The following is a 13,027-nucleotide window of genomic DNA, read 5'->3' as shown; positions in this document are numbered from 1 at the left end:
TAATTAAGAGCCACACGGCTCTTAGTTACCCGATGTTTACGTTGGAAACCAGCGTCGCTGATCGTTGGTCTCCCGCTGCGTGCTGGTCAACGATCAAAAAAAATGGCCCAGGACGATCAGCGATACCCGGCAGGGGGGGCTGGTTTCTGGTATGTCATACACAGCGATATCGCTGTGTGTGACGGGACCCTTAGATTGATGTTTTATCAAATTTCAATCTTTTAATGATTATTCCTTTAATCCAGATAGTCACACAACACAAAACATTAACAAATAACCTTTCCTTCATGTGTGCTTTACATCTGCAAAAAATTTTTATATTTGTTAGCATTTTTAAAAGGTTTAAAGTGTAGTAGTCAGTTTTTTTTTTTTTTTCCAAGGAAACTTATTAGACTTATTTTTCAGGGACCTATTCCATTTTGAAGTGACTCTCTGGGGGTCCTATATATTGGAAAACTCCCAGAAGTGATAACATTTTAAAAACATCACCACCCCCAACACATTCAAAACCCGTCAGGTGCATTTCAGGAATTAATGCAAAGTTGCATGATGGGTAAGAATATTATTTTTGCCACCCAAATGTCACTAACCTCTGAACAGGCCTCTACAACCGGCGAGCTCTAAAGCCCCCATCACACACACAGCGAGATCGCTGCTGAGTCACACTGTGTCCTGATCGCTGGTGAAGCTGCCTGTGTGACAGCTCACCAGCGATCATATGGCGACACACCAGCGATCCTGACCAGTTCATATCGTTATTGGGATTGCTGGTGCTTCGCTATGTGTGATGGGGGATTAAGGCCGTGAATTGACACGGTAAACATGAAGACCACACAATCGTAATCTCAATTTGCCTATAGGGTTAAAGAGGAGCCCCCCCCCCCCCCGCACTTAACCCATTTAGATGCTGTAGACGCTATTGACATCAGCATCTAAGGGGTTAAACAGCCATACCTGGTGACGACACTGACCGTGGCTGATGAGGCAAATTGTCAGCTAAAGTGTACACCCAACAACTACAGGATTGTCACCCATCGGGGGGGGGGTGCTATTCATATCTCATGTCAGTAAAAAGACACAGTGATCATTAAGTGGAAAAAAAAAAAATGCTTGAATATCCACACAAGTTATTTTTTTTTTTTTTATATAGCTCTTTAAACTACATGTATGGTAAGAATTTTTTTATTTTTTTTGCCTGGTCAGGATTGGGGGGGGGGGGGGGGGTAAATGGTCCAGCTTTGAACTGGTTAATTCCACCACACACGCCCCATACGTGGCATTTTTGGTCGATTTTTCAACGTTTGTCACTGATTAAAATGCTTTGGACTTTCCCCAGCAGTGGGCAGTGACTCTAGAGTTGTAATGGTCGCCATACCTGCCACTTACTTCTTGCTGCCTCCTCCAGTGAGACTGGCAGCTGCAGTGGCATGGGGGGGGGGGGGGGGGAGCAATAGTAAGAGGTCCCTGTTTTGCAGTAGAGGCGCACTGCTCCCCAAGGTACTGTGCCAAACATCTTGGATGCAGGTGGACCAGCAGCTTAGGCTTTTTTTTTTTTTTTTAATAAACAGTACCTGACAAGGCATATAAATGTGGGGGATTTCTGCTCATAATAAGTCGAGACATTTTGAAAATTTAGTTAAAATTTAATTATTTGCACATAATTTAATTCCTCTACTTTTCCTTCTTTGGGTTGCAAATTGTGTAAAAATGTTTACTTTGTTTTATTTTATTATTTTTTTTTTATACTGCAAGAGAAATACTAAAATGCCTGATGTGTAAAAACAAAGTCTATACAAAAAAAATAGAAATCATTTATACTTGATTTTTTTGTAAAATTAATGTTGGCAAACAAAAACTATATATTCTAATATCTATCCGGCTTTTGGGCTACAACCAGTGTGCTAGCATCTATCCTTTACGCTGAAGCCATTTGTGGTATATTACATACTAGAGGTGAGCCCGATGCGATTGCATCGGGAGGGCAGTGTGTGTGGGGCGTGCCCCGCCGCCTGACTACACGTGCCGGATCCCACCGCTGGCTGTCCACCCACCTCCGTGCAGTCACAGCCAGCAGGAAAGACGGTGGTTTGTGGCCTGTGCTGGAGATGGGGTGCAGCACCAGAGGGTGCCCACAACCCATCTCCAGCACAGGCTGCAAGCCATGGTCTTTCCTGCCAGCTGTGACTGCACAGATGTGGGTGGGAAGGCAGGCAGCGGTGGGATCCGGCACATGCAGTCAGGCAGCTGGTCCAGTGGCAGGGGATCCGGCGTGGGTGTCCACTGGTGGTTCTGCGGAAGGGCCTGGTACCATCAGCGGGTGCCATATTGGAATACCCATCACTTGGGTATTCCAATATGGCGGTCGGTGTACTTCCGGTGCGGTGGATTGTGGGATTAGAGGACATCCAGACAGAAGTGGATGACGGATAATTTTAGGCAATTATATAAAAGGTGTATTGCAAAACCAACTTCAGAGTAAAGGATAGGTGCCAGCACACTGGTTGTAGCCCAAAAACCAGATAATATAAAAGTGGGCAACGCTCAAAAAAAAAAGTTAGACCAATGAGTAAAGTGCCATCCAGAAATATAATCCACTTTATCAATCCAGTCTATATTTACAGGAGACAGGCTGCCCAGCCGACCACTATAAGTCTTTGACTCCGGCTGAAGAATTGGCAGTGGAGGCCTGAATGTGCCATGTATTCCCATTCATCTGCATCGGGAACCTCCTGTTGGGTGGGAAGCCATTGTATTGCATGGCATGGTTGTTTTGAATTTGTCCTCCTAAGTCCATAGTCTGGTTATTTTGAACCATGTTATTATACAAATATTCGTTCCCAATTGAGCCATTGTGGACACTCTGGTGGTAAGAACTAGAAGACGATTTTGTGATGGGCCTCTGTCTTGACACCAGATGTGAGTAATGTTGATGCGTTAAGGTGTTCCCAGATTGGTTAAAGAAATCTTGCTGGTCGATCCCGATCGGTTGAATCTGCTGCAAAGGAGCCATTGACTGCTGATTGACCATGGGAGGAGGATGAGGAGCAGATGGCAAAGGCTGCACATAATGGTCTTCTAATGTGCTTCTAAAATGGTGAACAGTGGACACGATTCCTTTTCTTCTTGCCTTTGCTCTTCGATTTTGGAACCAGACCTGTAAGGGAAGGAGGAGATGTTCATTAAGTACAACCTATATAATAATTCCAACAAATACAAAAAAAGTTGTACTAGTAAGATATTGGATTTCAGGACAGAGTTTGGCAAAATGGGTGAAGACAAATAAGAAATGCTTCTAGGATTATGATAGTCAGTGGGTTATAGACTGGAAGATACAGTTGGTATTACAGTATGGTACCCTGAACCAGGAGGATGGCCATGGTTGGAAACAAAATATCCCTTATCTGATGGACTGTTGATGATAGTATGGGAGAAAAAAAAAAAAAAAAAAAAATTCAGATGAGTTCCTCACAGAATAGAAGATTCTTTCAAAATGCTCCTTGGAGCTAATGAAATTAATCATCAAAGAGGAAGAAGGCAAATTAGAAAAGTTTAAAAGAGGAAATAGACCAGCTCAGAGTCTGTCTCGAAATTTGCTTCTGATTTGAATTTTGATGGTCTGACTAATGCTCTTAAAAAATAACATTGCTAAACTGGAGCAGATCATCATGGTAATAAAGAAAAAGAAGTATTTGAGAGACCGTATGGACTATAAGTATGATCAAATTTACCCATGGAAGAGGGCTACTAAATATCATGCTCCCAAGTCTATTTTAAAAAGAGAAAAATATGGAATAAAAAATTTGACAACCTCAAAAGAAAAAAAAAAAAAAAGTAAGTTTTTCTTCCTCGGAACTTGATATAACAGACACCAGGTCAAGACATTAATGTAGCCGAAACCAATATTGGATCAAAACGCCATGCTGCAAACATTTTCTACCCGTCAAAAAGTCATTCTATGACTAAAGGCTGATAGCCAGAAACGCATAAGAATGTGACCATCTACACATTATTACAGTGTGAAATAAAGATTTGTTTTTGATTTTTCAGCTGTGTGATCCGAGAACTTTTTTGGATCGCTGCTTGCAAATTCAAGGCTACCAGCCACATTGACACGCTGAGGTACCAGAAGAAGTTGACCATTGCATTGAGAATTCAATATGTATAAATGATTTCAAGAGGAAAATTCTCATACCTGGACCCTTGACTCCGGCAGTAACATGTCCCTGGCCAGCCGTTCCCGACTGTAGATGTCAGGATACATATTATTCTTGAAATGGCTCTCAAGAGCGTCCAACTGTTCTGGAGAGTAGACTATCCTCTTCCGTCGCTGGCTCGCCGACGCCGCTACCCGTTGTAGAGGACGGCTCACGCTGTTGGGTTGTGGCGATTGACTAGGTTTATGGTTGTCAGAAGAGAAGACATTTCCTACAAGAACATTTACAACATTGATTAGATATTGCGATGTAACATACATGATGGTCAAAGAAGACATTAGAAATTCCTCAAGAGGACTTTCAGATGTAGAAATGCCACCTACCATTTGAAGATATTTGCTGATAATTCTGCTCTTGTTCCATTATTTCAGCCCAAGCTTGGCCACTAAGGCTTGGGAGAAGTTGAGGGTTCCTCAGGTCTAATTTTGGCTCAAGTCCATCCAGCTCACCTTTTATAGCAAAGGCTTAATAGGCGGTCCCAGTGATCAAAGTGCTCAGGTGTGAGATTGCCCTGCAGGTGTAAAAGTGATGCATAGGTTCTGAATACAGAGTAGACGGCATTGTAAAGGGCCAGAAAAGTCATTGTATCCTGCCGGGGAACTAACAGATGATAAGGGAGTCTCAATACACATGTCATCCCTGCTCATCCCAAAAGTTTTAGAGAGCAGGAAATGTCCAAACATGGTCAGCCTTATGCTATATTTTATTTTCAGGGATTTAAAATGAAATACAGAAAAATAATAGTATACATAAAACAGATGATGGATGAACAGATAGAGGTAAGAAAAAACGGATAGACAGAGAGCTACGATATGAAAATATCCGTAAGAGATTGATATAGATATAAGATATATGACACATACAGCGCCGCATATTATTCTTTATTTTATTTTCTTTTTTTTGGGAGGTGGGCCCAATTATAACTATAATAGATATGACATTAATAGATAGCGCTATAGTACCATTATAAAGTGCTGTGGAATATGTCAGCGCTATAGAAATAAAATTTAATATTATTATTATTATTAATATTATTATCCAGTACACTATATGGTAAAACGAATGGTGTCATTCAAAAGTAAAACTCGTCCCGCAGAAGATAAAGACCTAATACGGTGATGTGGACAGAAAAATAAAAAAAAAAAGTTATGGCTCTTGGAAGAAGGGGAGAAAATAAAAAAAAAAAAAATAAATAAAATGGGAAATGATGTGAAGGGGATAAGAAACAAAAAGTTAAAATGACAAAACAAAAGTATTAATAAAAAAATGTGAATTCTCATTATATTTTCTACTAGTGATGGGATGAGGTGTTATCTGAGCATGCCCTGGTGCTACCCGAGTGTCTTCAGTGTGCTCGAAAAGTATGTTCAAGTCCCCGCGACTGCATGTCTCGCCGTTGTTCGACAGCCGTAACACACGCAGGGACTGCCTGTTTGTTAGGTAATCCCTAGATGTTGAACAGCCACGAGACATGCAGCCGCAGGGACTCGAACATATTTTTCGAGCACGGCAAAGCCACTCTGTTATCACTTGAGCATGCTCAGATAACACCTTATCCCAGCACATTCGCTCATCACTATTTTCTTGCACTCTACAGCAACTTCACAAATTATCCGGATATTAATTATTTGTAGGATTTGGAGATTTTCGGGAAGACATTGAGGGAAGGTTTGCATGCTGAATTTTCTCCAGCCAGCACCGGCTCGTAGATGTGATAACCGTCTGCATTAGGGGCATCCTGGTTTCAGATGTGGAAATATCCTCCCTCTGTGCAGCCCCCTGTAAACAGGGACAGAGGCTTCTGTTATGGGGGGAGGGACAGTGATTTGCTAAGGAGCCTGAGATTAGAGGTTGCAGGTGCTTCCATCCTGTGTCTGACTTCCAGGCATGAATTTCCCTTCCTCCACCTGAAGAAGGTGGATGTGGATTCCGACTCTCTCAGGTCACCGATCTGCACATCAGAGCGACGTGTCGCGGCCGCCATGTCTTCACCTACATCACATCGGTGTACAGGGAAATTCAGATACAAATAAGTCAAATAAAATAATAGGTAATATAATCAAACATCCCATAATATTAGATAATGTATGATACAGTGTGACACAACTCTTTCTCTAAGGCTAGTTTCACACTAGCATTTATTCCACGCAGCGCACGGCGCCGCTAAGCCCCTCCCCCTGCCGGCCCCCTGCCCGCCCCATCCGGTCATCGCCGCCTACTATCGCACATGGACGCTTGCGATTTGCGCACCCTATCTTTAGCATAGGGTGCGCTGGCCATGCGCTAGTAGGATTTTGGCGTGCGCTGCGCACTTTTGAAGGTGCGCCGTGCGTGCCGAAATGCAACATGCTGTGTTCGGCGCGCACGGGCGCACCTTCAAAAGTGCGCAGCGCACGCCAAAATCCTACTAGCGCACGATCTGCGCACCCTATGCTAAAGATAGGGTGCGCAAATCGCAAGCGTCCATGTGTGATAGTAGGCGGTGATGACCGGATGGGGCGGGCAGGGAGCCGGCAGGGGGAGGGGCTTAGCGGTGCCGTGCGCTGCGTGGAATAAACGCTAGTATGAAACTAGTTTAAGAGAACCAAAAAAGAAATGACCTAGTTACAAAAGGCACTTCCAAAATAACATACTACCTACAAATGAACTGAAGCATGTGCCAAGTAAAAATTCAAGGTTTTTTTTTTATTTAACAAATATTGACACACAATTTTTAAAAAAGGATTCAGTGGATAAATACACACATATATGGACCTGAAAACACAGGAATTAATATACCCACGCCATAAGAATATTCAAAAAAATGGATAAATATCCAGAGCATATGAAAAAAATATAAAATTTTATATTTGTGAATGTGATATGTCAGACAAATTTGGTATTCAATATAAGTCCAAAAGCACTGATTGCAAAGAGAAATATATTGAATTATATGACATTAATTAACATTCAAAAAAGCTTAGCTCCATACATAAGGTAGCCTTTTCTGAGGAACCCTATTTAAAAATAAAAAAAAATTATATTTTTTCATATGCTCTGGATGTTTATCCATTTTTTGAATATTCTTATGTGGGTATATTAATTCCTGTGTTTTCAGGTCCATATATGTGTGTATTTATCCACTGAATCCTTTTTTAAAAATTTTGTGTCAATATCTGTTAAATAAAAAACCCTTGAATTTTTACTTGGCATATGCTTCAGTTCATTTGTTGGTAGTATCGTTTTCTAAGGCCGGGGTCACACTAACCGGCGCAAAATACGTATTTTACAGGCGTAATACGGAGAAATGTCCCCTAAATAGTGCTCCGCATGTCATCCGTAAGCAAGGTGTGGTCGCGTATTTTGCGCATGTCAGCATCCGTATGTAATCCGTAAGGTGAGATTTTTTCGCAGCCTTGCAAAATGGACATTTAACGGTTTTGAGGCCTGCTAACTATTTAAATCATTAGCCTGCACCCTATTTATTGCCTCAGGAACAGGTGGCTGCCTCCATTCTGTCCATTTGTCACCTTGCCTTCACTAGGTGTGTTGGTGTTGTATGTGCAACATGGCAGACAGTCTGAGTTTCAACACAACTGACCGTGTTCTCTTCAACTGGCTTTTGTCACGCCGCTTTGGTCACCCATACCCAGTGATAGTGGATCCGCGGAGGAGGAGACGCATGTGGGTACATCCACTTTTGAGGCAACGACTCACAAGAGGTCATTTTCACCGCCTCTATTCTTCTCTGCGGGAGCATTCAGCTAAATTCTACCAATACTGTGGCATGAGCCTTGCAACATTTGATCTCCTCTTGGAGACAGTGCGCCCTGGGATAACCTTTCAGGACACAAGGATGCGCAAAGCTATATCTGCAGAGGAGCGACTTCTACTCACAATACGGTATGTACTACACAACCACATTCTCTATGTTCATGATGTGTTGCCCAAAGTATGTATTTTTATGTTTGGACTAATTTTTTTGCCCTCATCTTATTCCAGATATATTAAAACTTACATACCAGAATATTATGTGTAATATGTACTGAAAATCACTTAGTCATTATGCTAGAAAAAATGTGTTAGTAGATATGAAACAATAAAAAGTTTGGTATGTATGTACCTGGTATTTGTTTAATTTTTGCCTTCTAAAATGCTCCATTTCTGTTGTTCTTCAGCTTCCTGTCCACTGGCCTGTCTTATGCCGCCCTCCACCATGAGTACCTCATTGGAAGATCTACCATTTCTGGCATAGTCAGGTCGACATGTAGTGAAATCTGGACAAGACTCCATCAACTCGTCATGCCCGAGCCCAGGATGGAAGACTGGTTGAGGATATCAAGGGACTTTGAGGAGGAATGCCATTTTCCTAATTGTATTGGGGCCCTTGATGGCAAACATATCCCGGTGCGTAAGCCGCCGAACTCTGGCTCCCAATTCTTCAATTATAAACAATACTTTTCTGTTGTATTGTTGGCTCTGGCCGACCCTCAATACAAGTTTATAATTGTTGACATTGGGGCCTATGGAAGGACGGGAGACTCTCGAGTCTTCAATACTTCCATTATGGCTCGGCGGCTACGCACCAACCAGTTGGATCTACCCCCACCACGTCAGCTACCAGGCTCCACTCAAGAATCAGTCCCTTATGTCCTTTTGGCAGATGAGGCTTTTCAGTTAACGTGCAATGTCATGAGGCCATATCCCCGGCGCAACCTGGACCACCGGCGCAGAATTTTTAACTTGCGCCTATCACGTGCTCGGCGACAGGTGGAGTGTTCCTTTGGCATTCTTTGTGCCAAATGGCGGGTACTCCAGTCTGCCATTCAGCTGAGTGAACAAAATGTGAATGAAGTTGTTAAAACCTGTGTGGTTCTTCATAACTTCACCAAGATACATGATTGTTCCTCCTCTGCTGGTGTTGTGCGTGGGTCGGACAATGTGCGTAGGGTGAGACCACCTATCAACCCTCAACGTAGACCGCTCTCTGGGCTCAAAGTGCGTGATATTGTCACAAATTACTTTGTCACCTGAGGGGGAAACTTCTTGGTCAGAGCATGCTGTGTCTGTTATAAATTTTTGATTTCTGTCTGTGTAAATATATATATTTCAACCCCTTATGATTCACTGTGTAATTGCATTGGTAAGTGTGTTAGTGTGCTGATAACTTTTTTCATAATTGAGACAGAGACGTAAAATTTGGTAGACAAATTTTTGCTTTTGCCTTTTTTTGTTTTTTTAAAACACATATTATTGCCATATGGTAAATGTGGCAATGGCCCAAAATGGCCTTTTTGCAGATTTGCAAAGTTACAACCAACACATTTTCAGGACCCCCCCCCAAAAAAAACACAATCATGCAAGAACAATATTCCAACATTACAAATGTTGGTAGGTTGGGGGAGGAGAAGGCGGAAGACCAGCCTGTGTTTGCTGCTGGCTAATTTGCCCAACTTGGCCATCGCCCCGTGTGGGGGCATACTGTTGCCCATGATGTGGGTAGTGTACTGCCTCCTGTGATTGTGGGTGATTGTGGTGGGTACTTGGCTGACTGAAATTGGAGAGGGGCCTCTTGTTGGGGCTGGTAGGCCCGTGGCTCATACCCACCAAAATAGCCATGTCGTCCCCAACCAGGTTGGGACCAGTCTCCAACACTGTGTGGGAACAAGTGGCCATATTGGTGAGGTTGGCTAGAGGCAGACATATGTGGCTGCTGTGGGCAAGGTTGGGTAGGGGGAGGAAGGGGGTGAGGTGTAGGCCCACGTGTTTGAGGATCCTCAGAGCCTGCTTGAGCAAGCATGTGTGTGAGGTGTCTAAGGTGCATCAGATTCCTTGGGGAAAGTTGCCACCTCTCCAGATATTCAAATAACTCATATGGGGTATTGGGGTGTGTGCTTGCATCAAGCAGGATCTGAAAACATCCTCTAATTTGTAGCCTCACCTCACGGGAAAGGGCCCGAAGATAACGGGCCAGGCTGCGTGAGTATGCCTCCTCCCCATCATCATTATTGACTCGAGCCAGATAGTTCAGTACCCGTGTCAACATTGGTACGGGTATCTTGGGCAGGGATATGGCGCCTTCTTCTTCCTCGCCGGAATGGTCCAGCAGGCTGTGGGGAGCCCCGTATCTGGGCAGTTGGGCTGCTGCTCATGTTGCCCTGCTCCTCCTGTATGGCGGATGGTGCTGCAGCAGACGGTCCAGCTTGTGGATGTGCTCCTGGTGGTGGGGTTTGTGGTACAGGCGCTGGGCTTTCAGGAGAGGAAACTTCACCCATGCTTCTTGGAGGGGGAGAAGATGGGCCAGCCACCTCTTCTCCTCCAGCCACAGGATCAATGATGAGCTCGGTATCTGAGCCAGTTTCCCTTTCCGTAAGGTTTGACTGAGTTCTGTTATGAAATAGAACAGAGCCAAAATTCAGAACATTAGTTTGGTCCATGTAAAATATCTGTGTAATGTGGTGTGAGGTATCTACTTAAGGTCTCAGATCCAGAATAGGAGCCAGGAAGGAGAGGCGGTCGTAATATATATGTTTGCGGCCCGCATCACCACTCCTGGACCGCTGCTGACGTTCCCGCCCGTATTGGTCGCGGATGCTGCGCCAGCGTCTCCTCACATCTTCCACTGCAATGTGACAGGAAATATTATCAATTTCACATATTTGATATATAAAATTTGCTACCAGTGGCCTAGGCATGTGGCCTTCTCGGGTGTGCTTTCTACCCAGGGTGGCATATATAATTGGGGCATCCAGGCCAGATACACAGGGTCACAATAGTTCAGGGGTCAAGTAACTACACTTAACTTGGTTGCCTAGGAGGATGAGGAGCTTGTGGACAGGGACAAATTATGTCAGTGTAAAACAATGGTTCAAATAAAATTCTACCCGCCTCATGAGGCAAAAAGGCGAAGCACAGGAAGGAAGGGGTGGGCCTTATTCCAAATGCCTTTTTGGATGTGAGGTAATTTTAAACAGTTTTTGGGTTGTACTTACTCAGTTTCTGCTGCTCCTCACGTGGCCGATCACCAAAATCGTGGAACATCTGGCGACATATGCGCCTCCATGACGCCTCCTTTCTTGCCCGGTTGGCATAATGGGCATCACGTTGGTCCCAGATTTCCGGGCGCTCCTGCACTAAGACAATAAGCATCTCCACATTGAGGTAGTAGGGTGCCATGACGCTGCTGTACTCCGTGGAGGCGTACTTCCGGGATGTCTGGAGCGCTTTTTGAGCTAATTAGCATGTCTCGGCTTCCTGATGATGGATTGTCCCATTTCCTGTCACCAGCCAAAGACCTGCGTATTTCTCGCAAGTCACATGTGTGGTCCGTGTGTAATCCGTATTTTTTGCGCACCCATAGACTTGCATTGGTGTACTACGGGTGTAGTACGCTGACAATCGCAGCATGCTGCGATTGGCACGGACCGTAAAATACGCGCGAGAAATATACGGCTGATGGGAGCTGCCCCATAGAGAATCATTGGTCCGTGTGAAATTCGTGGTTTTTACGCCTTTCACTCGTCCGTATTTCTCGCTAGTGTGACCCTGGCCTAAGAGTCATATTATTTTTTTTATCTTTCTGCTGCCACAGCTTTATATCAGCTGCTTTATTCTGCATTGAGTTGTCATTTTGCACGGTTTATTTTTACTATATACAGTAGATACACAGTTTGGGAAAAAAAAGCCCTTGTTCCATGAAGTTCACCCTTGTATATTCTCAGTCCCTAGATTATCTAACACCCACACTGCCATTTGCTTTGAGCATTGTCGCCTTTGTGTCTGTTATTTGTCTAGTTTTGCAATCAATTCATTATTCTATTTGCACCTTTTCTAAAGCCTATTTTGTATGTACTCACCTGGTTTGACTTTTTTTTTCCCTCTTTAGTCCTTGTGGGTGAAGGTTAGTGACTCCGTGTGTTTTCGTCCGATTCTTTTCTTGCAACTTTTTTAAAAATCCCAAAGTTTGCCGACACTCCACCTTAGCCCCCTTCCCCCCCCATCCCATCCACCCGCAGTGATTTTGTTAGCGTCGAGCAAAAAGACCAATTTTTTATTTTTTTTGTCATTTTGAAAAAGTAGCAAAAATGATTATTGGCAGGAAAAAGACTGTTTTATACTTTGCGCAAAATTCATGAACCAGGAAGTTCAGTAGCGAGCACAGAGGAGACGCACAGGATGAAGATCTCAGCTCTCTCTTATTATTATTTTCCTCTTTTCCTTTCTAATTCTCTTAACCTCCTGGCTCTTACTGAAACCTGGATCCAGCAGTCAGACACTACCGCTGCTGCTGCTCTTTCATACGGGGGGCTTCACTTCTCTCATACCCCAAGATCAGACAATAGAGCTGGTGGAGGCGTTGGTCTGCTCCTATCACCAAAATGTACCTTTCAGGTTATCCCTCAAGTACCCACACTTGTCTTCCCTTCTTTTGAGGTCCATGCCGTCAGACTCTACACCCCCTTCTCCATGCGAGTGGCGGTGGTGTATCGTCCTCCTGGCTCCTCCCATCAGTTCCTGGATCATTTTGCCACTTGGCTTCCACATTTTCTCTCCTGTGACATCCCTACCCTCATCATGGGTTATTTCAACATCCCCATTGCTCTTCCCCTCTCCCCATCTGCTACTCACCTTTTATCTCTAACCTCCTCATTTGGCCTTTCGCAGCTTACTAATTCTCCAACGCATGAAGACGGAAACTCCCTCGACTTGGTCTTCTCTCGGCTTTGTGCAGTGGATGATTTTGCAAACTCCCCTCTCCCGCTCTCTGACCACAATCTTCTTTCATTCTCTATCAAGAACTGCTCAGGTCACCCCCACTGTCCATACTTATAGAA

General features: G+C 43.9%; 1 protein-coding gene across 1 annotated transcript; it reads right to left on the bottom strand.

Moving 5' to 3' along the window:
- Positions 1-1,622: 1,622 nt before the first annotated feature.
- On the bottom strand, positions 1,623-4,679 carry LOC141060105 (homeobox protein Mix.2-like). Its single transcript, XM_073556386.1, has 3 exons — positions 4,538-4,679; positions 4,193-4,425; positions 1,623-3,154 (listed from the first exon to the last, which is right to left on the bottom strand). Exons 1-3 carry the CDS (start codon positions 4,575-4,577, stop codon positions 2,645-2,647), a joined length of 783 nt encoding a protein of 260 aa, XP_073412487.1. The 5' UTR covers positions 4,578-4,679; the 3' UTR covers positions 1,623-2,644.
- Positions 4,680-13,027: the final 8,348 nt, after the last annotated feature.

This window comes from Dendrobates tinctorius, unplaced genomic scaffold (assembly GCF_039654945.1).
Source record: "Dendrobates tinctorius isolate UK_male_01 unplaced genomic scaffold, ASM3965494v1 ptg000232l, whole genome shotgun sequence".
In the NCBI taxonomy this organism is placed as follows: domain Eukaryota; kingdom Metazoa; phylum Chordata; class Amphibia; order Anura; family Dendrobatidae; genus Dendrobates; species Dendrobates tinctorius.
Note: the sequence above shows the minus strand (reverse complement) of the source record. Positions and strands in the feature narration are given on the sequence as shown.